This window comes from Heloderma suspectum, chromosome 4, assembly GCF_057233095.1.
Source record: "Heloderma suspectum isolate Gila_16-S chromosome 4, 16-S_ref, whole genome shotgun sequence".
Lineage (NCBI taxonomy): Eukaryota > Metazoa > Chordata > Lepidosauria > Squamata > Helodermatidae > Heloderma > Heloderma suspectum.
In genome coordinates this window covers 174816012-174843864 of record NC_139461.1, presented here as the reverse complement: position 1 = coordinate 174843864, position 27853 = coordinate 174816012, and the positions used below count along the sequence as shown (strand labels likewise).

The 27853-nt window shown below is 42.0% G+C and overlaps 1 protein-coding gene across 2 annotated transcripts in view; it reads right to left on the bottom strand.

The window, feature by feature from the left end:
* The window catches only part of C4H1orf21 (chromosome 4 C1orf21 homolog), a 206447-nt gene that overhangs the window by 127336 nt on the left and 51258 nt on the right, over positions 1 to 27853 (bottom strand). For both annotated transcript variants that reach the window (XM_084851363.1, XM_084851362.1), the window contains exon 2: positions 6933 to 7152. In XM_084851363.1, coding sequence (XP_084707489.1) covers positions 6933 to 7026 — 94 coding nt within the window. In that variant the 5' untranslated portion in view covers positions 7027 to 7152. The remainder of the gene's footprint in view (positions 1 to 6932; positions 7153 to 27853) is intronic.

Genomic DNA, 27853 nt, shown 5'->3' with positions numbered 1-27853 from the left:
TGGTAGGATTGCTCTCAACCATGACCCTGTTCTGATCCAGTAACTCTCCATGCTATAACACAATACATATTGAAATTAAGAGAGCAATTATAGGCCCATTTAGCCATTTGTCCTTTGTTTATGGACGGAAAACCAGTGACAGTTATGTGGCAAAGTACTGACACCTCTGAAGGGAAAGAAATCCAATTTGTTCTCTGTCAGACTCCTTGTTCAATGGGAATGAAAGACAGCAACAAGGATACGCTACACTCATATTTTTCTTCTCAATTGTTCATGACCTCTTAACAAAATAAAACTTCTCACGCACACCATAAGATAGGAAAAGAAAATGGAAAGGAACAAGAATTTGTCTTCTCAGATTCCCAACAAAATCCTTCTATGCAGGAACAGACATGGCACTGGATCTTTGCAAACCGTGGGTTTGATCCAGATTTAGGCATGCGCCATTGGGTTGGAGGAAGCGGTCTTTCCTGCCCCCTTCTCCTCATGGCAGGCCTTCCAGACCCCTGAAAATGCTACATAAAAGCTCAGGGGACCCTGCTGAATGGGGTGAGGTGTGGTGTGTGTGGAAGGGAGGGAGGGAGATCCCTCAAAATCAAGCAGAAGCACCTTCCATGAGTGGAACCCTTCTGCCCATGGAAGGCAGATCCTCAATCCAACCCAATGTTTTGCAAACCAGGAGCCAGATCTAGGAATGTGCACTTATTTCCTGTGATGTGTGGGCTTTCTGGGAAAATTTGAACCTGAAACATTTCCACGATACCCAAAGGTGAACTGAAATATGTGAGTAGGGTGGGGGAGCGGGGAATCAATAAAGTGCACTAGTGTGGTTTAAATGCTACAAACAAATCCAAAGCTTACCTTGGAAATTATTTTTTTTTTTACTGAAATACCTGTAAATATGACAACTCAGCACCACTCACTTTCCTTACATTATTTATATTTTATGAAAAGAATGAAGGAACTGAAAACTTTCAGTTCCTTCATTCTCTTCACTTGAAAAAGAGTTAATTACAGCTTTGATTTTAGATATGACTGGTACTGTACTCATTCCAATTGCTCGAAAAGATTTTTATTGTGTTCATCCATTTTGTTAATAATTTTATGAAACAATGCATTTCTTTAAATGGAATATTTTCCACAGAAAAATATAGAAGCAGAAAATGGTCTGCCCCAACTCAATGCTTCCTTTCCCAGTCCTTTGATAACCATGATTTCGTGTTACCATAGCTCCTTTGTAAAACAGAGAATGAACCAATGATTTGAACTGAGTTTTCAAATTATGGTTATGGGGGGGGGGACCTGGTTTACATCACCTATAGCTTGTGTTGGTGAATATGTAACATAAACCAATGTTAAAATACAGGGTCAGGGAGAGAGAGAACTCTAGAAAAAGGAGGGAAATTATGCTTCAGAGCCTGGCTCCTGATCGGCAGATCAATGGTTTTCAGGGAGCTGGTGTAAAACTTCAGAAGTTTCACCCTTCATCACAAATCTAAAAAGGGGTCTATATTTTGCTGATGCAACCGCCCTCCCCAAAATTACTTTTTTCCTTAAGTTTTTAAGTGATCCAACTTGAGTTTTATATTAGGACAGCAATAGTACTGTTTTACCGAACCATAATCACTGGATCACACATGCAAGTAATGCAATTTTGTATAGTGAAAACCTACAAATTAGCTTTAGCACTCTGTTTCATGCTATGACAATGTGGTCCCATGTGCTGGAAACGTTGGTAACCTCTCCATTAAATCTGTAAGTAGGAGAGTTGTGGCTGGACAGAGAGGCAGACTCATAGGCGGTTACTTTGTGAATGTCACTTTTTGCTGATTAAGAACAAACAAATCTTACTGAAAATTCCCTGTACCAGCATCAAAGCCCACATAAAGCAATCTAATGGACTGAATAGTTCTTAAACACCCTCATTACCTTATTGCATTTTTTTAAAGGTTTAACAGGTAAAGTTAGCTTCTAAGTGTTAATAAGTCCGATTACTACTTCTTTTTAAAAGGGAGCTGCAAACTGGTTTTACTGGTAGATAAATCAGCTAAAGCTTTCATAGACCCACTGGTAGGAACCATTTTAAATCATCGACAAAGTTTAATCAGTGCAGCTGTGAATAAAAGACACTTGTTTATTTTTGAGGCTATTTTGATTCCATTACGTTACTATAATAGGTGGGAAAAGAATATTAATCATGGCCTTTCCTTCCAGCGGTGATTAGTGCTCTGTTTATGACATTTTAACTTGTCTCACACAACCTTCAATATCTCAAAAGTGTGTCTGTACTAAGGTTTTGGTAATATGCACATTTATTTAATTAATTAACCAATTAATCCATTAAAAACCAATGATAAATCAAACAAATTCTTTGACTGGTCGATAATCCTATTAAGAAGCCACTGTAAAAAAAAGGTTAACGTGCTATGATAATTATTTGGCTGCGTGGAATGTTATGACCGGGGGGGGGGGGTAGTTTTTGTATTTTGATTACCAGACACTCAAAGTAATATACAGAAAGAAGACTGAAATTTATTACCTTCAGACACTGATCCTAACTCAATGAACACTTATAATACACTGAAGCCAAGGGAAATAAGCCTAATTTCATGTACCCTATCATATCAACACAGCAGTACATAAAAGGGGGGAGGGGTTCTGGACCAGTGCTTATATTCTTTTTATCTAAAGGCAGGAGTAATATAAATAAAAATCAATCATAAGTAGTAAAAATAAATATTTATCTCATTTATTGGCTGCTCCTATTGACTGAATGAAATGAACATCTAATTTAGATATTCTCTAGTGGCACCTAAAGTGAGACAGACAACTTTTAAAAATAGCTCTTCGTCCTCATGAAGTGCATTAAAACATGCAAGAAACTACTATATTGGTCAGTCTGCCAGAAATGTAGTTGCAAATGTAATATGAAAAGCTATTAATTCAGAAGGAAATTTACCACATGCCAGTAACCCAAATTATGGAAATGAAGTGGAATAGTCCTGAGGTGGCAGAATGAACTATCCTATTTCATACTGCAGGCGAGAGATCACATTTTTGAAGCCCCACTGCATTTAAAAAACCTCCCTGAAAATAAATAAATAAAAAATAACACAGCAGGGAGAGGCCCCAACCTGCTTTTCTAATTTTGTTTTTCTTGCAAAGAGAGTATAAAAGTCTTGTGGCACTTTAAGGACTAACAAATTTATTTTGGCATAAGCTTTCATGCATGCATCTGATGAAGTGGACTGTGTCCACAAAAGCTTATGCCAAAATAAATGTGTTTGCCTTTAAGGTGCCACAAGACTCTCTGTTGTTTTTGCTGCAACAGACTAACACGACTACACCTCTAGAACTTATTTTTAAAAATGACATCCAACTCTACTGTTCTGCTTATTATGTAGACCAGCCTGTCAACAACTACACCATGTGAGTAAGCCAGGAAATGAAAGCAGACCCAGTCAACAGCACACACCTTGTGTTGGTCATTTTCCCCATGCTTCAAAGGAACTAATCACTATCTATATGTGGCGCAGGAGACTTCACTGTAAGTATTCAATTTTTTTAAATTACATTTTCCCCCTTTTCCCTATTCCCCTTTCTCTCCTCCCTGATCCATTTATTTTCTCTTACTTTGGGGGAGGGGGGAGCAGAATTGCCAGGATGGTCCCTGCCCACCTCCCAAGTTGGGAGGAAGGCTGCCCACACATCAGAGGGCAGCAAAGACATTTATTTATCTGGGATATTTATATACTGCTAAATATAATAAAATCTCTATGCCATAGCAAGCAGACTTGTTGAAGGATGAGCACCCCTGCCCAACTAAACAGCATTCTATTGGAGTCCCCAATGCCTCCTTTTCCCAGCCAGCTGCAAAAGTCAAATGTATTTCTCCCCAAGCTTTCTCAAGCCCCCTTGTAAAGGTGAAGCAAGGCTCTGGCCTCAGCAGCCACCAGTTATCAATGCTGCTCGTTGAAGTCATCTTCTAGCCACCAAGCAAGTATTTTCAGCTAGCTCCAGAAACATCACCCAATGCTCAATCATCTCTCCATGTGACACACCACAATAGCATCTCTGTTAAAGTTCCCAAAGGTGTGAACACAGTGATCTATAAGCAAGCAGGCTGGAAAGGGAGAGTTGCCGACAGAGATGAAGTCTGTCAGACAAGCCACCCTGCAGTTCCACACTGCAGCATTTTAAAGATACAGGAGAAAAGAGCTCAAATGAGGTATTGTAAATTCTACAAAGAGAGTGAAGGGTTCAGAAGTAGGGCTTCCAGACCCATTTTTATTAGTACATCAATGAAAACTTAGCTGCTAATCGGGGCCCGGGGAGAGGGGGATTTCAATTGGGGAGGGCAAATTTTACTGAGGAACAGCAGCACACATTTATTTTTAAAGTATATTTTATTTTTAAAGTGTATCGCTGGCTGGGAAATGCTGAGAGCTGTAGGACTTTTTTCTGTCTAAACATACATAGGATTGTGCCCTCTTACACTTCAGTATCTGAACGTGCAAATATATTGGGGCTTGGTAAAATACAAATTTTTATAAATGTAATCCATTCATTACTTGGTTAAAAGGCAGCAGATTAATGTTGAAAGCCACAGTCATAACGCCTCATTCAAGGTATGCAAATTCTTGCATTAAATTGAGTGGTGCACCTCTACACACCCATTCCTACCAACCAGATTAAGGAGAATTCCCTATACTTCACACCAACCATTTACATTCAGCATATGCTTCGGTTGTCTTTAAGTACTTTCACATTTTGACAAGTCTTGTCTGTTAATAGACTGAAACTAATACTCTGTACTAAGGGAAGAACAGAATATTGTGTACCTTTGATTGGGTTTTTTTTTTCTAAAAGGCCAAAGGAAGAAAATAAACAATGTAGCCACTGAGACTGCAATTCGAAAGAAAGATCAGAGCAGGGATATTTCCCACTCCCATCCTTTCTCCACTAATAATCCTCTCCCAGCTGCTTTCACTCCCACTGGGGAAAAGATATGGATACCTTTTCAGCAGAAAAACAATGCGAGGGAAAGGTTAAGAAGATCCTCTCTCCCCCAGCACTGCTCTTCTGCTTCAAGTTACAACTCCCAGCATCTACTTTATGAAAAAAAGAGAATAAAAGACCTGAAAAAAGATTAATGGAACAACGTGTAACATGCTGTTCCACCACAATCTGATGGACTACTGTAATCATTTTCTATGTGTCTTAAGACTCAGTGGCCTAGTCTGCTACCGTGTCATCCAACACGGCATGCCTTGAAGTGAGAAAATTATGACATCTCTCATTCACGGGGCTCGCTGCTCTCTTTCCTTAAAGCATTTTCTGAATTGTTTCTACAGACGTGTCATGCGTGGTTTTGTTCAGGATTAAAACAACAGGAGTGTTTAATAGCAACCTTTAAGAATCTTGTAATGTCACAGATCTAATTCACATCCTGTAACGCAACTGCTTACCATGGTTAGTACAACTTTAGGGCAAAGAAAGGAGAATGAGCACACACCTTTTCAAAATCCAAAATCAATCCGTCAGCTTATTATTTCAGCTACAGAAGTCTCAGAATAAGCATAAAAGAATGTATGAGAGAGACAGATAAACCTCAGTTCACCTCTTCAATAAGCGTGGCAATGTTTTTAAGTTTCTCCTTGTCTTTCCCAAATGTGTTACGGTATTCCCAGAAGTACTATCTGCATTAGTGCAAAAGCAACTGGAATGAACAGGGATTAGGGCAGGGGGGCTGGGGTATTTTCAAAGAAAACGGCCAATAAAGTGTAGGAAATGAGAGCACCATACAGAAGTTAGAAGCATGCGTGGTGAGGAGGTTAGGAGTTTGCTTGTCCACCCAGCCATGCATTGGACTTTAGCATTTGAATGGAGGACAAGCTAGGCCTGTATAAGAGAGATGGACTCCACTTGAACCAAAATGGAACCAGACTGCTGGTGCTAAACATAAAAAGGGCGGCAGTGCAGCTTTTAAACTAAACCCTGGGGGAAAGCTGACAGGAGCTGGGAAGCATCTGGTTCAGGTTAAATCATCCCAAAGGGATGAAGACGAAAATGTTTTTGATTGCCCAAATGTAGAAGGGGAGGAAACAGGCCAGGAGTACATGGTAAAACATAATAGCCAATCAAATGGTACATCTGAATGGAGGAAAATAAATGTAGCTGTAGGCCCCAACCACGTTAACTGTACATTCCAATGCTGTAGTGTTCAGATTGCATGGCTGGGGCCTGCTCATCTTCAGGCTCTATCAATGACAGCCCCTAAGCAAATGCATCAGTCCAACGTATGGATGTCAGAGAGGTGTGGCTGGCATTCTGGGTGGAATGGGCAGGGCAGGGTTGTGAAGCAAGAGCCCAATTTCATCACTACAAAAGGAACTTTTGTAACAACGTTCACAAAACTGTGCATGAGTTCTATTATTTTGTATTATTTTGCACTAGTTATTCTACTTCTGGAGGAGAAAAGACCTATACATTGAACTGAAAATCTCCAAAGCCAAAAGGGTTGCTGAACAAGTTATCACTAGTCACTGCCCATATACTTTTCAGGCTCATCTTTGCAACCATAAAAACTAGAAAGTTCTGTTTAATAGAACAAAGGCAGATTTTCAGGAATTTGAATGTTGCACCCAGCACCACATTCTGTTGCTTTTCTGTGTTCACCAGGACTCAAAGCATGTTCACCACCCCAAACAGAACAAACATTTGTAATGAAAACCACTTATGTCCCAAAATATGGCATTTCAAGAGTACGTCAAACCCTTGGAACTATTCTTGAGGAATAAGAGAAGTGTTCAAAAATGGGGGGGGGGGTGACAGGTGGGACCTACATAGCACTTAGATAGGAAAGTAAGAAGGGTGAAGAAAAGTGGAGAGACTCAACAAAATGGTCAAGAATCACAAACAATGACACTCACCACCAAATACATCTCCATTCTGGTAGTTTTTCCCCTTCTGAGCTTCCTCTTCATTTTGTACAGCAGAAACATGCTTGGCTGATGCACAGCCCATAGTTTCATTTAGTCACCTCCAGCTTGACTGAGCCGCAAACCATTTCTACAGACGTGCACACATGTTCTCTTTTTTTAAAGAAATAATCCACCTTCCAGCTTTGCTGTCAAGACACTGTTTTTTAACCTGTTGACATAATACAAGAGAAACAAGACAAAAATTCAGTAGGTGTACAAGTCAAATAGTTAACATTGATGCTCTCCATGGTGGAATATCCGGACAGAAGGAAGAGCAGGCATTCAAGAACTCTCCTGCGTATGCTATAATAAGACATTTCACTTATGTAAAAGTCATGCATGAGAGATCAATTGTATCTGCAGGACTTTTACTCTTTAACATCCATAAAATTGTCCAGGGGAGGTGTTTTTGTTTTGGTGGATGAAGGGTTTTTTCCCCCTTAATCAATAAAATTTCTCATTGCATACAGAAGATGATGGTCCATTTAATTCAGGGCTTTCATGTATGTTCCCAAAAGTTGTATGTGTCTCCACTTCAAGGTGATACATCTCAGGAACCTTCCTCCTAACATATGTTTCTTATCTATGTCACTTGTTCTGAAACTTTAGGAATAAGGTCAGCTATCGCTCACTGACGGTTGTTGATAAGTGGCTGTACAGCAGCTTCATGCATGTCTGAATGCTATTAACTCTCTATATCCGTATCAGTCTGGGTGTAGTACCATAGCTACACTCAATCTCTCTGTCATCTGTAGTGTATCAACTAACTAACTGAATCATGGTAAACCCACATCATGGGTTCAACTTCAGCCAGTCACAGTTGGTATATGCAGCTCCCCCTAACATACATGGCTTCCTAGAGAAGGAGGAGGTTCATATAAGCAAAGAAAGATGCATATTCAAGTATCATATTTCTTACCAAGAGAAAGAGATGCACACAAAGTTGTATGGACACAGAACTCTCAGCAAGTACTACCCCTGTGCCAACATAAAAATATATTCATTTTGAAGCTGTATTTTTGCATCTCTCAACATTTCACCACTGAGGGTGTCTCAGAAACCCTGGTTCTTTTAAACCCTGCACCTAAGAGTCCAGGTACCTTGACAGTTTACTTGGTTAATCTCCCTGTATGTCTGTTTCCATGAAGTTTTGAATGGGGAAGCTTGCGTTGGAATCCTACAAGGCAGACTTACCATTACCCTCAACATCGGCTGCTTTTGGACAAAACAATAAACTATATCTTATCATTACAGGAACGAGCCACAACTAGCTTGGTACTCACACACTCCCTCCCCTTCCCTCTTCTCACTGCAAGGAGATCAGAAGCTTTCACTTTTGCTTTTGATTAAACACAGTAGCATTCCTGTCCCATTCTGTGGTCTCTTAAGGCTTGCAAGGGAAGCAAGTAGCATCTGATGGCAGTCAGAACAAAACAAGAAGAAAATAGGACCTTGGATAGCTCCAATTGGGTCCTGCTACAGGACTCTCTCTTACTATAACAATAGGAGGATGTTGTCTCAGCAGGCTGACAAGACCTGTGGTGTGGTCAGCTCCACCCCTCCTGGAGGAGCTGACTGGACTGCTAAAGGGCCCTCAACTGATTTTTTTAGCCCAAGACTTCTATGAGGTTGGGAAGATGGAGGTTCTGCCAAGGATTCATCTTCTGAGCCAGAGAATGATGGCAAGGCTGTGTCCTCTGGCAGAAGGGGCCTTAAAGAAGACACTGACTGTCCTACCTCCAAGCTGGCTGTGCCTCATCCTCATCAGAATCCTCCGCTGAACACTGGAACATCTGAGGGCTGGGGGCAACTATGGTTAGCTGAAACAAGCCATCTTCATAAACCAAGGCCTGAAGCTGGCCTGTTTCATTACACCATATTTAAGGTTAACTACAGATTGTCTGAGTTTGGACATAACGACAAGCCTCAGTTAATCAAAAACAGAAGCAAAAGCTTCCAATCTCCTCCTTGCAGTTTGTCAATTGAGGGGGGAGCAAGCAATTCCAAGGCTCACTGTAGCTCACTGCCATAACAGTAAGTACACTATAGTTTATCATTATGTCCAGGACCTGCAGCCATTATGTACCACCTATATTTCACGGTACTTAGACCAAAGTTAGGTCACATGTAACTGGGGCTTCCTCATGCAAAATAAGGGAACACTGCAACGTATGTGACACTTGTACAGTTTCTCTGCCCTTCAGTAAAATACATTTAAGAGATTTACAAGCCAATGAAACTAAACTAAGGAAAATCCTCCTAATCAGTCAGAATTTCAAGGAGATTCAAGATACACTGAAATAAAAGGAAGCAGATCCACACAAGGCTGATTTCTTTTCTGTTTGAAAAACCACAAGGCAGCAAGTACAACACAAATGTTTGAACAACCTGTTGCAATATGGTTTAATTTCAATGACCACAATCTTTCAGGTTTGGAATATATTTCCAATAGAAAAGCCATCTAATCCTGGGATAGTAGAAGCAAGAACCATTACAGTTATTATCAACAATATTTATATACAGCTTCTCATTTGAAACAAATCCCAAAGTGGTTTACAAAAGAAGAATAAAACAAACAACAACAAAACAAACAAACAAAGAAAACAGACACCACCACCACCCCACACGCGTACACACATAATAGTACCATGAGGCTGGTACAAAGATAGCTCATGGTTGGCAGGTTTGTTTTCAATAAATGCCTAAAACATGCCAGTGTTGAGGCCTGATGTACTTCAGAGGAAAATCATTCTACAGGACACGTGCCACTGCAAAGAAGGCCCATCTCCGTGTCATTGCCAAATGGAAATCCGTAGGCTGCAGCATGGACAACAGGGCCTCCCCTGAAGCTCGCAATGGCCTGGGAGGTTGGTACAGGAGGAGGCATTTCTTGAGATATCCTGTCCTAAACTGTATAGGGCTTTGTATATGAATACTAACACCTTAAACATAGCTCAGTAACAGAATAACCTTCTGGATAGACCAGACTGAACCACTCTAAACCCTATGACCCTGACTTGGAAGAAAATACTTAAACTTTTAGCAATGGCGGTAATTCTTTTCTTCTTCTTTTTTAAACCTCTCCTGCTCTTATATAGTAGAAGTTACCTTCCTGGGAATTCTCTCCATCCTCAGTATTATAGAACAGTCAGCTTAGCTCCCAGTGCAGTAGTTGTGTTACCAAAAAAAACGAAGAAACCAAGAGGTTTAAATAATATTATGCCACTCTGTTTTGTGCAGTTGTTTACTTACATAAATATCTGTGTTAAAATAGTGTCCATGTTTCTGGATGTGTGCAAAAGCACAGCTGTGCACTAACTTAGTGGGGGTGGGAGTGATCAGGATTCATAAGAGAATATATCTCAGGACAAGGGGATTGTGGTAGTGCATGCCATACTTGAATCTGTGACTGAGCCTGGCTGGCTGGGCCTGGCTGGCGCCTTTTGGAAAATTGAGTATGTACCCTAGGAGGCTTCCCAGAATCCTTTGCAAGGGCTCTGTGGCACATGTGCAGGGATTTTTTTGACAGACATCAATATGTGGAAAGGATTTCCTGAAGTCAGAAAGTTTGAAAACCACAACTGAGTTGAGGGCATGTCAGTACATGTAGAAGAGCCAGGAGAAAGAAACCCTTGAGCATGAATGACTCAAAGAGTGCCATGTATTAAGAAAAGCCTACAATTCCAAGGCATAAATGCTGGCAGATAGCGGCAGTTTTTCAATGAAACAGACCAGCAGCAGTAAACAGAAGCAATGCATTTGCTAAATAGGTCATTGTTTCAATAATCAACTCCCCCTTCCAAACCCCTGCTCACGTCTCTCAACTGTTCTGATGTACCATCTGGTATCGAAGAAGCCATCTTTACATCTAAAGAGATTTTTTTAAGCCTCAAATTCACACTTACTTAAACACTAGATTTGGACTTTTGTAGCTAGGGACTCTATGAGAAGGAGTTACAAAGAGCCGTGAAACACAAATAGGTCGAATACAATTATGAGTTACACAGTGGCGTATTTCAACAAGCGGCTCAATTGATTTTCCTGTTTGTTATTTTGTTGCAGCTTTTTTGTTTTTAAATTTGCCCAACATGAAATCTCCAACAACTGTGCTACAATGTGAATTTAAAGGAAATTCAAAGGCCTTCTTTGCTAACTTTCCTACTCCCTTTTTGATAGGACACAAGAGTTATTTTAAGTACAGTCACCAGGAGAAGATCAGGTTGATAGTTTCAGCCTAACTCATTGGTAGGAAAAAAATGTATTTTTAGGAAGAAGTGGTCGAAATGAGTTTGCTACATTTCTCAGGTCAACATAAAGCCTATGAAATCCAGAGCCATTTGAAGACACACACACCCTCACCCCAAGAAGAAATGCAGCAGATAACAAACAGCATGTTATGCACATATGTGTTCAACTTATCACATTTGCCTTTCTCCAAATAGCTCAGGTGGTTCTCATCTCATTTATCATCTGAATGACAGCAATTGGCAAAACAACTCATCCAGTGAACTTCATGACAGGGCAGGGATTTTCACCCAAGTTGCCCACTCCAAGCCCAACAACACTACACCACACTGCTCTATGCTATAGAATGCCAAGCCTTAAGAGGTTTAGTTCTACTTCATGAGTTCTTCTTGGTATTTGGTGCACCCCGGGAAGTCAAGAAACTCAAAATTTGCTCAGAATTTTCAAACAGTGGGGAGGCTCATGTGTCTTCCAAAGATGGAACCATTCTTTTCTGCCTATTCCACATCTTCATACCTCCCTTCTACCCTTCTTGTAATTTTTCTAAACATCATATCCCTCCATCTCTTGCACCCTTGCAGATAATCCACTGAAGATACTGCCTCATGAAATATATATATCTATTAGCCTACGTGCCCCCCCACACACCTGTACAAATAATCTGTGGCTCACTGGCAGAAGCAATTTTTGTTAAAGCCCCACCAATTCTCCTCCAATTTGCAAAATCCCTGCTGCCTGCTTACCTGAAGGCAACTCTTCCTCAACAGAGGTGGCCAGGTAAGAGACTATTTACAAGACCGATCTATTCCCCTCTCATTACCTTGCAGTATAACCCTGCCCCCCCCCAAAATACAGACTATTTTACTTTCATACTTTAAGTATCCTACAAACAGAAATTTTTCCCTCATGGAAGGATCAACACGGCAAAGTCATGTATTTGCATGTTTTCAAGATTCACAGATTACATGAATGCATACTTACAAAGAGTTTTGGATGTAAACAAAACCGTGTAATAATGCAATCTTGGGGGGGTTCTCCACAAGCGATTTACTCTGAGCTGGCTGCATTTGGAGGTCGTTAGGGACACATGACATCATGGCCATCCAGCAGCCATCTCAGAGCTTATCACAGAAAAACCGGATTTCCTGAGACTGCTTAAAGTCCAATTCTTTTCCTCAAGTTGGGTTCTCAGCAGTATAGTTGTTGTGCGTCCCAACCCCCGCATTTACCTCGGGTATGCTAGCCCTGCCCAGGGGTGTGCATTTCACCGTGACCCTGGTCAAGGGGTGATTCCTGTCCCACCAATTAGTGTCTAATCAGAAGTACCTCCCAATATGCTCAGTGAGGCTTGTCCCCTGAAGGTGCACATCAGAAATTACAGAGATCCCCTCACTTGAAATGACACAGTTTAAAGCACAAATTCCCTAAAGGCTGTAAAGTGCGATCTCAAGGCTCTGATTCTCTGTTATTTGGTTTATTGCCTTAGGAAGTAACTACTTCACACCTTCTTTATAGGGATCCTGTGCAGCATCAGATTAGAAAGGGGGCTGGTTTCCCATCCTGTGTTCCCTCCCTCCCACATTGTCTTTCCCAGCAGAAGCATATGTGTATCTATGCAGAAGTAACTCCCATTGTGCTCAATGACACTTGTCCCCAAAATGCGCACTCCAGGGAGTCACTGAGATTCCCATGAACTGAAAAGGTGCATTTAGGAGCCTTAATGTCGAAGCTTCGATTGATCCAGCACAGCAGCTAGAACACTGTGTTCCTCCTCTACTGACTGTTTATTTAACAAAGTGAGTAATGTGTGGAAGGGGAGGGAGGGAGATTGTTCGGCAGGGAGAACACTCTGTTCTTTTAATGATTGTCACGTTAAGAAAGTACTTAATGCAGGTGCAGGGAGGGGAGAGAGAGAGAAGGAGTAATATTTATCGAGACAAAAGGTGTTTCCCATTTCCCATCACAAACATATGTGTGTCTACTCATAAGTAGCTCTCACTGTGGTCAATGAGGCTTGTTCCTGAAATGCAGGTGTATCTGGAGCTTTAGGGGAAAGGAGAAAGGGCAGGGGGAGAGCCGGGGTTGGGGGGAGCCTCTCTTATTGGTTGAGCAGCCCCTGCCAGTCAGATGATGTTCACTCCAACCCCCACCCCCACCTGGAAGTATGTTCTGTGAAGCAATTTTTACTGGTGCGGAGCACTCACTCGTGGAGCCCTGTCTGGACCAAAGCAGAGCAAAGCTGATTCATTTAAAAAAAATTCAGTACCCCTCCATTCGCTTCTTCCATTGTCGTGGAAACACCCCCTTGGTTTGTCAAGCAATTTCCTGATTGAAGTATGAAGGGAAATTGTAGGTATGCAGGGTGTTAATGAGGCTTGGAAAGTAGAATGGATAAATTTTAAACTCAAATATGCATTTTACTCCATGTAGCTTTTTCATTAGCTTTGTAAATGTAGGAAATGCATATTTTAACCAATTCAACTCTTACTTAAGCCAGCAGTTTTAAAACTTTCCACCTGAAGGGACCCTTTTCACACTGGCATGTGTGCTGAGAACACTCTAAGCATCTACAGGGGAGCCCTGGGAACTGCAAAGGATTTTTTAAAGAATGTACATAGAGTCAGGCCTTTGAGGCTTCACTTCACATAAACAGAGCGTGCAGCTTGCATGGAGCTGCACACTGAAGAGGAAGTTTGATAGTGGTGGGAAAGCTGTCTTTCAAGGAATTTTGTCTGCTATTACTGATAATTCCACTGAAAAACCACTGATAAGCTTGCATTCTCCAGAACACAATCTGAAAACTACTCACAGAAGCAATATAAGATGCTCATAGTTCAATTACTACAATTAGTTTGAATACTGAAATAAAATAACTCTTAATGTGAAAGTCTGAGAAACCCTGCATTCATCTGCTTAATCATTCCGTCTTTATTTTTTATTATGAATGAGGGCCTATAAAAATCAGTGAAGTAAATGATTGTTTACATTAAAAAACACCCTCTTGTCTTCCTTTGCAAAACAACCTCTTTGCAAAGAAACACATTTTTAGATCCTTGACTAAAAGAATATTCTGAGACATGCTCACATGTTTCCAAAATGAAATAATTGATCACAAGGTATTTAAACACATAAATCTTGGGCTTTATTCCCAGCTTTCCCCAACAAATTACTCAGTTCATCATCATTTGTAGACACAATAAACCAAATGGTGAAATGAATCCATTAAAGATTATTAACAAACAAAAAGCACATTATACAACACAAACAATGCAAAGGCAGATATTTATTCTGGTTCCCGGACTCAGGTCCAAAGACATACTACCATGGCCCCCTGCAATGTTTTTCAGAACAAGTTAAATTCAAAATAATATGCAATTGCTCTGCATATACAATTTAAACAGAATCCGCAACAGCAGTTCATTAAACAAGAACACAAGAGAAACATCAATACAAGCACCATTTTCCCCCATTTATTTATTGTTCATACAGATGTATATTCACATTGACATAATCATGTTAATAACCCTGATTCTCTCCTCTATGAAACTTGGTGCTTTCATTATTGTGTTTTGATTACCTCTGCCTATCACCATATTGCATTTGTATTAATGGTATGCCTCAATGAATCCAGGCAGATAATCGAACTGAGTAATCACAACATAAAGGGTGTAGTGAGGAAGGAGTGGGGAGGGGGAGAGAAGTACCCACCACAGGAACACTCAAACTAGCAGCTGTAGAGAGACAGCAGTAAATAAATTCCAAAGGGATAGCCAAGTTAGTGCTGTTGCAAAAATAAAGAGCCCTGTGGCACCTTAAAGACTAATGATTTTATTGTGGCTGCTTACAGATTATTTTTCTGTACATATGTAAGTGTGAATTTTATCAGTCAACTGAGGATACCATTGCATGCATCAGATAGAAGCGGGCTCTAGGCCATGAATGTGTGCCTCAACAAAATCGTTGGTCTTTATAAAGTTGTCACAAGGCTGTTTGTGGTTCTCACCCTTCAGTAAAATTTTTTGTAAAAACAAAACCTTGAAACCTGAAAGGTTAAGAGGCTAATAAAAAGGTAAAGGTGTCCCCAACCAGTCGTGTCCGACTCTAGGGTGCGGTGCTCATCCCCGTTTCTAAGCCGAAGAGCCAGCGCTGTCCGAAGACGCTTCCGTGGTCATGTGGCCGGCATGACTGAACACCAAGGTGCACGGAACGCTGTTACCTTTCCCGCTGAGGCGGTACCTATTTATCTACTTGCAATTTCTTGCTTTCGAACTGCTAGGTTGGCAGAAGCTGGGACTGAAGACGGGAGCTCACTCCGAAACGCGGCACTCGGGTCTCGAACTGCTGACCTGCCGACCTTCCAGTCTGCAGTTCAGCGTCTTAACCACTAAGCCACCGCGGTCCCTTAAGAGGCTAATACTGAAGCATTATTTCATGCCCATCTTATCTCTAAAACTATATTTCAGAGGTCTATTTAATACATCCCCCAAGAACAAGACAGTCTCTAAATTAAAATATAATGATGATGATGATGATGATGATAATAATAATAATAATAATAGATAATTTATTAAACACACATGCCTGTCAGTTTTTATTAGCAGAATGACAGACATTGCTATTAGTGGCTGTGTCATTTTATACCACAACAAAACCTGTCCCAGCCTCCTCCACCACAAAACAACTACACATCCTTGGATTCCAATATAAACTTGCTAATTTTGTTGTTAGCCATTAATCTCATTTCTAAATACAAGAGCCACTCAACAACACCAGTGATTTAGTAGCAAGTGGCACGCTACCCCCAACCCATTTTTAGCCCATTAAATGCTAATGCGTTTTTTTTCTAATGAGGATACATTATGTGCACAATAAGACATGACTAAGTGAAGGGTTGGGGGAGGAGGAAATAGAGGGGGTCACAAGTGAATTGCCCGTCGCTGGAATCTAACTTTTGGCAATGCAGTTTGCCCCATGCAATCCCCAGGAGAAAAAATGAGGAGAGGAAAGAAAAACCTGGAGCACAAACTGCACCATCACCACCACCATCAACCTTGCTTCTGTAAAGTCAGTCACCAGCTACTGGTGGGAGGGAGGCTTGCTATCCAGATAACCTCTAAGTGGCAAAGAAGCATCTGGATGCTCAAAATAAATGGAAACCAGACCAACAAGCAGCTGAATCAAGAAGATGGAGCAAAACCGTGTACACAATTACACATTGTCACAGTTTAAACATAAACCTCTACTTTTCTATTTTAAGCTCCTTTACAGGAAATGAGTTGAGGATGATAGTAGTACTCTCTGACAGCACATATGAAACAGCACATTTAGCATGCCTTACGCTGCTGGTTTTCAAACCTTCTGCCTTTAGGAAACAGTTTCCACTCTAACTTCTCTTCAGGAATCCCGAGTGCCCATCACATAACTCATACACACTGCAGGCATTTCAGGGGCGTATTCTAAGGCACAGGGCCTTGTGTGAACTGGGAGGGTGACCTGTGACTGCATGCTGCATGGAACTCTAGTACTGTTGGGCAAGATAGATGCTTTCTTGGAAGCTTCTCCACCATTAGTGATCTTCCCCACCAAGGACCCCTGATGAGTTTTAAAGGAATCCAAGGGTACCTCAGAACTATTTGAAAACCACAGGTTTATGCTGAACATAAGTCTTAATATGTTTCAATACTTTGTTAACTGTCATGAGAGCCATCGTTGGGAGCATATATATTTTACAGAACACGTACACACAGAGGAGATAAGGGTACAATTCAACACCACCACCACCATGCACAGCTTCAAGTCAGAGCACCACCCTTCAAATCCCCTGTGACTAAGCTTGAGGAGTGGTACTCTGGCAACCATCAGGTCCTGCTGGTAGGCATTCACACTCATTAATTAGGCTCTAGACTCTGTTGGGTTAACATCTGCCTTCCCTGGCGCTCCCATTGATCTGCAGAGCCTGGTCCTACTTTTGCTAGTTGGAACTTGTACTTTGGACAGATTACCCAGAACCTGCTACTAAATCAATACCCATCAAGGCTAACTTAATGCCTGCAGGCTTACATATAGCCTGTATGAAATAGGACACCTTCTTCAACCACCTATGTTCAAGCATGGTGGTGCTCTTTGCCCAGGTCAGAGAAAAAAATCAATGATCCTTGCAACCTGGCTTGGGACCACAATACCTGACAGCCCGCCTCTCCTGAGATGAACCTACCCGTACTCTACGTTCAACATCTAAGGTCCTCCTCCAGGTGCCTCCTCCAAGGGAAGCTTGGAAGGCCGCAACGAGGGAGAGGGCCTTCTCAGTGGTGGTCCCCCATCTGTGGAACAAGGTCCACAATGAGGTCCGCCTGGCACCAACACTGTTATCTTTTTGGCACCAGGTTAAGACCTATGTCTTTTCCCAGGCATTTGGCAGCACATGATGAGTTTTAATCAGCCCTGGATGTGTCTTTAGTTATGACTGGCAGTTCAAAGTTGTTTTTAGTTATATGTTGTTTGTGTATATTGTCTGTGTGCTTTCATGTAAATGGCTTTTAAACTTTTCATATTGTATTTAATGTTTTAACTTCTATAAATCACCCAGAGAGCTTCAGCTATGGGGCGGTATAGAAATGTAATAAATAACAACAACAGAAAAACATCACAGTGACCTAATGTCTACGCCTGTTGCCTTTTTGCCTCAAGGGCTGGGTAAGGTGGTATGTGCGGTTACATTAACACTCCCTGACCCCTCACTTGCTGAAGGCAGGCACATTTGCTGCAGGTGAGCAGGTAAGTGGCTAGCTGCATCTTTGGCACAGTAGACAGCCAACTGAAGACTTAGGGGATCTTCACACGGAGCTTTTATCCTGCTACTGAGATAGGTTACTCATTGACATTTGCAGGTCCTTTAGATGACGTCATCAGCCTCCAGGGTGTCTCCCACACTACATGACCTTTATTCCATTTTTTTTTTTAAAGATCTGAAATAATGAGCTATCAAATTACAACGCTTGAGTTCCACTTGAATTCCCTCTGTGAAAAGAGGAAAACTCGCAATAAGAGGAGCTAGACCACAGCACCATCTAGCGGCTGTATAATGAAACATATAGATATGGGGGGGGAAGGAGGGGAAAGTGGGGGGAGAAAGTGCATGTAAAGGGAGTCTGTTGTGATCCTGCAGAAGCCCCATTTTAAATGTGGGATTTTAGGCTGGTGTAGAGATGCCCTTAATCTAAAGCTTAATGAAATTAGGGTTTATTGCCATGAGATATTATTGGCCAGGTATCAAGTGGGTGATCCCAATAAGCAAAGTACCAGACCAACCAAAGTTCTTGGCTCAGTACCAGACCAACTACCCACTGATAAGTGTGTAGCCAATCATTATCATGTCCCTATGGCAGGACCACCATAACTCTGTGCAAATGCCAAATATTGCACCGGTATTTGGAAGGAGGTGCGCACACACGCAGCAGCATCAAATATTTGTTTGGCTTTTTTTCTCTTTTCCTTCTAAGAGAAATCACTTGGCATTTGGTGAAATACTGATACGTGGAAGAGCTTTCAGTAAGGCAAAGCCCAATGTCATCTGACGGCGGGGGGGGGGAGATCTGATCGTCTTACTCATTTGCAAGTGACCTTTGGAAACACGTGATATCTGTGATCACCACCACAGACAGCAGAATAAAAAAAGAAAAAAGAAAAAGCCACATGTTAAGTTACACTTAAAAGTAGATGCTAATCCTAGGCAGGCAAGGTAAGCCTTTATTAGTCAATAACATTTTCCACAAGTCAGTTTCTGAAGGACAATCATCCCATCCAGGCCAAACCCATTTCCAGGAGCAAAAAATCCAGCTATCTGCCATTGAGCTTTCTTTTCCTCTCTTTCACTGCGATATGTAAGCTGAGCCCTACAGTTTTTTCCAGACCCTTTGAAGAAGTTTTGGTTTGCCTTGAAAATTGGCTAGTTTATCCTTCAACATCACAGTTCATATGTATTTTCAGACATTCCGTTTTCAATCTGATGTCCTTTTTTTCTTTTTTCTTTTTTTTTAATTAAGGCCGATTTGAAGAAATGCTTCAGCTATTTTTCTCTGGTTTCAGAAAATGTGGTCAACCGCAGTTGCAACTAAGTTAACACATTTTGTTAAAAGACCATGATGGTAGACAGGAGAAAATTAAGTTTATTGAACACTGGAATATATTTATTATGCACTGGAAATTTCACAATAATGTCAGCTCACATGCTATGTTGGCAACATTATAATGAAGCTTTCATTTTATTTTTATAAAAAATAATTCTCAATTAATTAATGTAAAAAAACAACTTTGGCTAGCAGAAAGTAAGTAGGTTAACATCCTGCCGGCAAAAAAAAAAAATCTTTGGAAAAAAGCCTGGCCGGACAGCAGCAATAAACAAGCATTTGAAATTATACTTGTCTCCAGCTTTAAGTGCTTTAAATAATAATGATGATGATCATGATGTTTCAACATATCTGGTCTCTACTTGAGCAACTGGTCTCTACTTGAGCATCCCCTCTGTCAAGGATGCTCTGACTTGGATTCTGTTTCCTGCCATTACTGTATGGATAGAATAGCCACTGCAGCTGAAACACAAACACACACCCCAACACACACTACCTACTAGGTATTGATAAAAAAAAACAACCACTAGGTATTTATGATTTGCACATACAATTATTATGGCTTGTCCACCTTCCTGTTTTTAAAAACTTTAAAAAACTTTAACCTGCACTAAAACTAGACAGTAAACATCACCAAGGACACCCACATTAACCTGTGGAAATTAGAAATCCCTGACCGGTTCCTTCAGTGGTTCTCTGGAGCCTACTGGCTCCAGGATTTGGGGCCAGGGTGGGGGGATGGGGGACGGCAATGCCTCTGGCAAGATACCCTCAGTGGGTCCATCTCTCCTCCCTACCACTGTCAGGAGAAAGAGGATCAACAGGAGCAGCAGCTGCTCCTTGTCACTATTGGTGCTTGCTTACCTCCTCCCTCCTAAGACAGCGGACAGACACATGAGCAATGAGTGCGCAGTGACAACGGCCAAGAGGAGGAATAGCAGCGATAGCCAACTTCTTCCTCTCCTGAGAGAGCAGGTGGGCAAATGAGTGATGGCAGGTGGAGGAACAGCAGCAGCTGCTAGCTTGTCTCACTTTCTCACTCTCAGCAGCAATGTGGACTGGGCCCGTAATGGGCCCAATCCTCACTTCTGCCTAGAGCATGACGGGGGCAGCCAGAAGGCAGCAGCAACTGCAAGTCCTTCTTCTCCTCCTGGAGCCAGAGGGAGAGAGTGGCCAAATGGCCATGGCTGACAACAGAAACAGCAGGCCTAGGGGGCTCTGGCAGTCAATCCCCTGATGTGTCCTAGGTAATGGCAGGTGCCCAGCAATGCCAACCCCATTAACCTTGAGAGAGCCCCATGGAATCTAACCCCATTCATCCAGATTTGCCCTCTCCGTTCAAAGGCCAAGGCTATTAGCCACGATAAATACAGAGAATCTCTTTTCAGAGGCAGTAAACATTTGAGCATCACATACAGGAGACGAATGATAGGGAGTGGCTCTCCCCTTTGCACCCTGCTTGTAAGCTTCCAGAGGCATTTGACTGGCTGCTGCTTAGGAACATCGGAAGCTGCCTTACACTGAGACAGACTATTTGGTCCATCTAGCCCAGAATTGTCAACACTGACTGGCGCTGGCTCTCCAGGGTTTCTGGCAGGATTCTTTCCTGGCCCTACCTGGAGATGCTGGGAATCGAACCTAGAACCTTCTGTATGCAAAGCAGGGGCTCTACCACTGAGCCATAGCCCCTGCTTGAAACAGACCACTGTACTAGACAGATGAAGGGCTGATCCAGCAAGGCTGTTCTTTTTTTGGTCTTATATACAAGAAACTGCAACTAGCTGTGTAAGCAGACTTCTAGCCACTGTGATTGTATTTGAAAAAAGAGTGAGGGAGACAGGAGCAGGCAAAGGGAACATCAGGGCCTGCTCCAGTTGGACTGCCCCTCCTTTGGGCGATGAGAGCGGGGAGCGGGGCCATCCCACCAGGCCTGCTGACAGTCTATGTAATTTTTTCCCCCTCTTCCCTCCCCATCGCCTTTTCCTTGTGTGTCATGTCTTGTTTAGGTTGTAAGCCTGACAGCAGGGACTGTCTTCTTTGTTCATTGACTGTAAGCCGCTCCAGGAGCCTTTTTTGGCTGAGGAGCGGGATAAAAATACTACTATGAATAAATAAATATTTATTTATCAAAGGGTGGTACCCTTTGGCAAAGGGTGGTCTGGACTGAAACACCCACCTCAAAACTCTCAAGACACTGTGGACAGAATTCTAGTTTACCAAGCAGACTGATATAAATCAATTCAACCCAAGATGCTACACATCTATAAACAAGTTGATGGCCAGACTAGATTAACTCCCAAATATCGGGTGACCGATTGCATCAGATGTAATTGAGGGTAGGGGGTGGGGAATGTCTCTTAGCCACAAAGTCTGAGCATAGCACACATTGCTAATCAATCAAAGAGACATGGCATTTGGAGGAGTAGCACTGATTAATGAATGCCTCAGCTGGGCAGTGACACATGAGGCTGAATGCACCAGCTCCTCCCACGCTGTTTGGTTGCTCTGAGGGGAAGGGCTCTGTTCTTACTGGTAAACACAGCCATAATTATTTTTAGGAAATGTTAAGGTTGGTTCAAATTAAACATTATTAGCATTCTCAGGGATGACTCAGTTAGCACAAAGCATTTCCAGGTCTGGTTTCCTGGAGGCAAGGTATTAACGTCAGGCCTACTCTGCTTATATGAATATACACCTATGTTGCCAAAGAGTTTCATGATACAATTTTTTTAAAAAGCTGGCCAACCATGGCCAAATTCAACTCATCCTTTCTGGTTAATATCAAGAAACAAAATGCCAATGTTAAGCTCGCCGGTTTCTCCTCAAGTTTCCTCTCAACAAATCTGGCAAATTAAATTAACTATTCTCTAATGTTTAAAATACCTTAGCAATGTCTATCAAGTATCAAACAGGGAAAATTAACGATATGCATGTAGCAGATTCTAAAAGAACAGTGTCTACACTTACAAAAGAAGCTGCATGGTATCAGAGAGAATTCAGACGTTTAAATCTTCCATTGAAAAAAGAAAAGAAAAAAACCCAGATATGGACTCAGATGAATTTATTAAATTGCTCATCTGCAACCCTTAAAGTAGGAAATTTTTGCATGCTGCTCGCTCTTGCAACTGAAAATGACCAGCCCATGTACAAGATTTCTAAGATGTTTACCCTGAGCTATTTTTTAAAAGTCCGTAATCTTGTTGCATATCATTACAAAATATCAAGCAAAGCATTCATCTAAGGTGGAGATGCAAGAGTGGCTGATCTTAATGTCAGCTGAGGCCGCTGAACATGTCAAGCAGGGAGCTCCCTCCAAAAATAAAAAATATAAAGAGACGGGAGATGCCAGTTTTAGATCCTGCAATTTGCAAAGATGCCGTAAGCACAAGCGGGCTGGACTAGAACGGGAACTGACAGATTCTCTACGTCAGCACTCCCACTGCTGATGAATCTCCTAGGGCTGGAATACCGTTAGATATAAAAGTAAAATAAAGCTTAAAGGTGGAATAACGCATAGATGGTTGTGGGTTCAAACAACTGCCAACCCTCTGTCAGAAGCTGAGATACATACAGATATATATACACACACACATTTACAACCCACTTGGGAGGTGGGGATCTATTCAAGTTCTTGCTTCTTTGTTTTATCACTGGGTATGTCGATCAGAGCATGTGCAAGCAATTAATCCTGTCATCTGCTCCCCTAACAGAACATTCCAAAGCATGTTTACTAGAAAGCCCTACTGCCTACAATGGAGCTTACTCCCATCATTAAGAGGGGCCACCTGGGCACGGGCTCCGGATCTTTTTTGAGCTGTGCCCCGGATCTTTTGAGCTGTCCTAATTGCCTTTTTTTTTTTACATTTTCCCATTGACTTGCATTGGAAAACAAAAACGGCCATATCTTTTTTACTTTGTAGGATAAATAAATGAAATTTGGAGGCTTGGTAACCCCCATGGAACTGATTGAATCTGCCAAATTTCAGGCAGTTAGGTCCAGTGGTTTTTGTGCTAGTCACAGGTAAAATTGCTATTTTCAAGAAAATCTGTCAAAGCAAAGAGCTATATATTTTTTGTGCTTCCACATACATGCTTGGAATTTTGGGACCTGCCAGCCCCCATAGAGATGACTGAGCCTGCCAAATTTCAGGCAGTTAGGCCTAGTGGCTTTTGTATTAGCCACAGGTAAAATTTGCTTTTTCCAAGAAAACATCTCAAAGCAAAGAGCTATAATTTCTTTGTTCTTCCACATAAGTGTATGGAATTTGGAAAGTTGGCAGCCCCCATGGAGCTGATGGAACCTGCCAAATTTCAGGCAGTTATGTCCAGTGACTTTTATGCTAGTCACAGGTAAAGTTTGCTATTTTCAAGAAAATGTGTCAAACCAAAGAGCTATATTTTTTGTGTGCTTCCACATATGTGCATGGAATTTGGGGACCTCGAAGCCCATATAGAGATGACTGAGCCTGCCAAAGTTCAAATAGTTAGGTAGAGTGGTTTTTGTGCTAGCCACCGGTAAAATTTGCTTTTTCCAAGAAAATCTGCCAAAGTAAAGAGCTATAATTTTTTTGTGCTTCCACATAAATTCATGGAATTTGGAGACCTGACAGGCCCTATGGAGCTGACTCAACCTACCAAATTTCAAACAGTTACGTCCAGTGGCTTTTGCGCTAGCCATGAGTAAAATTTCCTTTTCTCAAAGTCTAAAACAAAAAGTAAAAACTGTCAAGTCACCCAGGGGATTAGAGATCCTAATCAGAAGGTGTTTAAGGTGACCATTAGGAGGTCACTATCCCTAATCTCTGGTGTAGGGTTTTTTTGAGGGGTAAAAAACTTCTCTCCCCCTACTTTTCTTTTCTGCTCTTACATGCCCACTGTTGGGGGCTTGCCTACAATGAAATTTTGAAGAGGGAGAAGGAAGAAAAGAAAGAGCTCCATGTGAAATACTGGTATTTCACACAGCATCTGATTTTACTGCCCCAAACTGGAACCTTTGGCTTCTGCAGAAGTTTAGTAGCTTCAGTACAGCAAAGGATCCAATCAGCCTCCATAGACGTCTTTCTCCCCCTCCACTTTAATTTCTCCTAAATAGCTGTAGGACTCAAATAATCCCAAGGGAGGGTTAGGACTATGTGGCTTCATGATCGAGAAACTGCTGGGCCTTTTAAATCGGTGCTACAGTTTGAAAAAAGCTAGAAAAAGCCCTCAGCCACCTCACCTCATAAAGTTCATTTAAGTACATGCAATCCTTACATACCCGCCACAGCCTCCTAAATTCCTCTAAACCTCTCTAAAAGGAGCCACTTGGCTTAGGGAATTCTCTCTAACCCCCACCCCTGTGCACATTTCCAATCACCATTCTTCTTTTCTTCTTCCCTCCCCTCCCCTGTTCTTTCTTTCTCTTCTTTATTCCACCCAGAGCATATCTTGAGGAATTCTTAAAGAGAATTCTCTTCGGTGGGCAAGAGAAGTTCTGAACTGTATCTGACTTTATACAAACAAACAGGAGGGTTGGTTTTTCTCCTTCTCACTCAAGCCTTTAAGAAAAGTGGGTTCACATAGTTGCAGAGAAACAAATCTGGGGCTGTTTTGTTTGTCAGTTGCCATTATCCAGCAGTAGGAAGGGCTGTAGCTCAGTGGTAGAGTGCATGCTTGGCATGCAGAAGGTCCCAGGTTCAATCCCCAGCATCTCCAGGTAGAGCTAGGAAAGAATCCTGCCTGAAACCCTGGAGAGCCGCTGCTGCCAGTCAGTGTCAACAAGACTGCACTAGATGGACCCAGGGTCTGACTCAGTACAAGGCAGCTTCCTGTGTTCCTCTGAACAGAAAGCTTTAATAAAAATAGGAGTTTTTGGTTTGTTTTTTTAAGTGGAGAGGAGATAAATATTGCTAATTTATGCAATCCTATGTATGCCTACTGAGAAGTCCCATTATGTTTAATAAGGCTTACCCTCAGGAAAGCATGAATAGGATTCCAGCACAAGTTACTTTTGCAGAGAGGTTTGCACCTTGATGTTCTGCATGTTTACACAGAAATGAGTCCTGAGTTGTGAGCATGGTACTGCAGGCTTAATACAGTGCCTACCCAATTCTGTCTAATGAATTGACTACCCTTTCAGCTCAGTCCTATGCATGTTTTGTCATTTGGGGGTTGGGGGGGGGGGTTGCATGAACTCTAGCTTCAGTGATGAGGGAAAGGCACTTAGTGCATGCTCAGAGTTTCTCCATAACTGAGCCCTAGTTTTGAAAACTGGTGAAGTCTTGGCACAAATGAAGTTATGGGGAGGAAGACACAATGAGTGCTTGTGCACAGAGAGGAGATGCACAAAACAAGACATCTGTTTTTATGAAAAGTTGCTGGAGGATGGTAGGATGAGGAGGGATGGTTGCATGGAGGGGAATAGAATTGGTAGGGGGAGAATGCAAGTGCTCAGTGGTGAAAGAAGAACATTCTGCAATCTCAGAGGCAATCTCTATTTAAGAACACAAGAAGAACCATGCTGCATCAGACCAAGGTCCATCTAGTCCAGCATTCTGTTCACACAGTGGCCAACCACATGCCCATGGGAAACCCACAAGCAGGACATGAGTGCAATAGCACCTTCCCACCCATGTTCCCCTGCTGCTAACATTGATGAAATGTAAATAAATTCTAGTCATTCTAAATTAGAATGCATGTACATCCTTCAGAAACTTTGCAGGTTTCTTGCCTGGGGGACACCTCTAATGACCTGTGCATTTTCATACAAATTTACCCAAAAACTACTGGGGAAGGGGTGAATGGAAGGGAAAGTAAATCACTCCCTCCCCCAAACTGGAGAACTCCCTGTCCACATGAACTGCTGCACCTATCCTTCTGAAACATTGCTGGTTTCTTACTTAGGGACAACTGTAGGCTGTCTGTAACTTTCAGAACAATGGTCCACAAGGAACATAGGGAGATAAGTATGTCCTCTTTTGGAGACCTCAAAATGTCAAGGCCACCCTTGCATAAAAACCCTTGTGGCTATCATTCTGAAATTTGGCAGACATGATCTCCTCTGATGGGGCAATGAATCCTGAAATTTATATCCAGTTCTTCCAAGGAATTAAAATGTTATTGGCAGTTCGCTTTAAAAGAAAATCCAAATATAAACCCTGCACCTATTTTTCTGACATTGGTCAGGTGTAATCCCCTTCTAGGGGGCTACTATGCCTGAAATTATCCAGTTCTGACCAAGAGAAAAAAGGTACAGGGTTTTTTTGTTCTAATTTCCCATGGTAGTCAACAGAAAGCATAAAGACTCATTTTTCTAAACGTTGACTCAGGTTTGGTGCTGAGCTGAAGTGGTCCGACTACAAATTGGCCTGAGCAGAAGTGGGATGTTTTCCAAAATGCTGAATTGGGGTCTGAGTTGAAGTGGGGTGGAGGGTCAGTGCACACTTCTTATGTATGTATGTATGTAATCTATACACACACGCAAGCACACTGCATGCAAGCACCACACACACACACACACACTCACATATATTAATTAGACGTGTGCTTAGACTTGAGTGTGTGTGCGTGTGTGTGTGTGTGTGTGTATGCAAATTTGTGTTATGGGCCTATGCCCTGAATCTTTTAAGACTCTAGCAACGCCCCTGCTCCCAGGTAACAGCATACAGAATTGCAGCTTCAGTCTATCAGCCTCAGCTGTCCAAACCTCTCCTGACTCCACCTCTGCCTTTCTGTTCCTTATACCTGAACCCTCTCTTCCATAAGATCCATGTGGTGCTATTCTCCCCCCACCTCAGTACCCACCCTTTTCCATGAAGCTCTCCATCTTCACGCTCAACAGAAATGAAGCCTCAGTGCATGTACCTGCATTTGCTCACATTCATTCCTTACTATGTTGGTTTCAATCCCATTCTCCTCCTTCCTCTCTTGTTTCCCTCACTATTGAAACCTGCCTTTTTGCTTATGCAAGTCTATAAAGTGCAGTGATAGTGCCATAAGAATGATGACAATACAGCTTCATGACATGCGACCTAATTCACATGATCACCACAGCCCACTGTGGTTTATTAACCATGGCGGGTTGCAGACCCTGCAGGCACCACGCTAGTGATCCAAGGGCCACCACCACAGCTTCTCGTTACATGCAAATCCAGCCAAGGTGATTTCTTGGGGTGGTTGACAAGCCACCCAAAACCCATGGGCTGTTTTAGGCTTGCAGGTGGCCTGTCAACCACCCCCAACAACCCATTTTCTCTGGGTTCACAAGCAACAAGAAGCTACGGTGAGCCCCTGAATATTCAAAATGGCCACTGTGACAAGAAACCCCGCAGGGAAATTCACCCACAGTGGCTTCTTGTTATGAGAAAAGCGGACCACAGACTCAGATGGAACACACACACATACATACACTGCTCCTGACTCAAACGTTATGAGATTAACATTTTTTTCAACTGACTGAAGATCACTCCCTGTATTTCTAAAGTGGTATGCCCATATGTGAATACCCCCAGGGCTGAAATG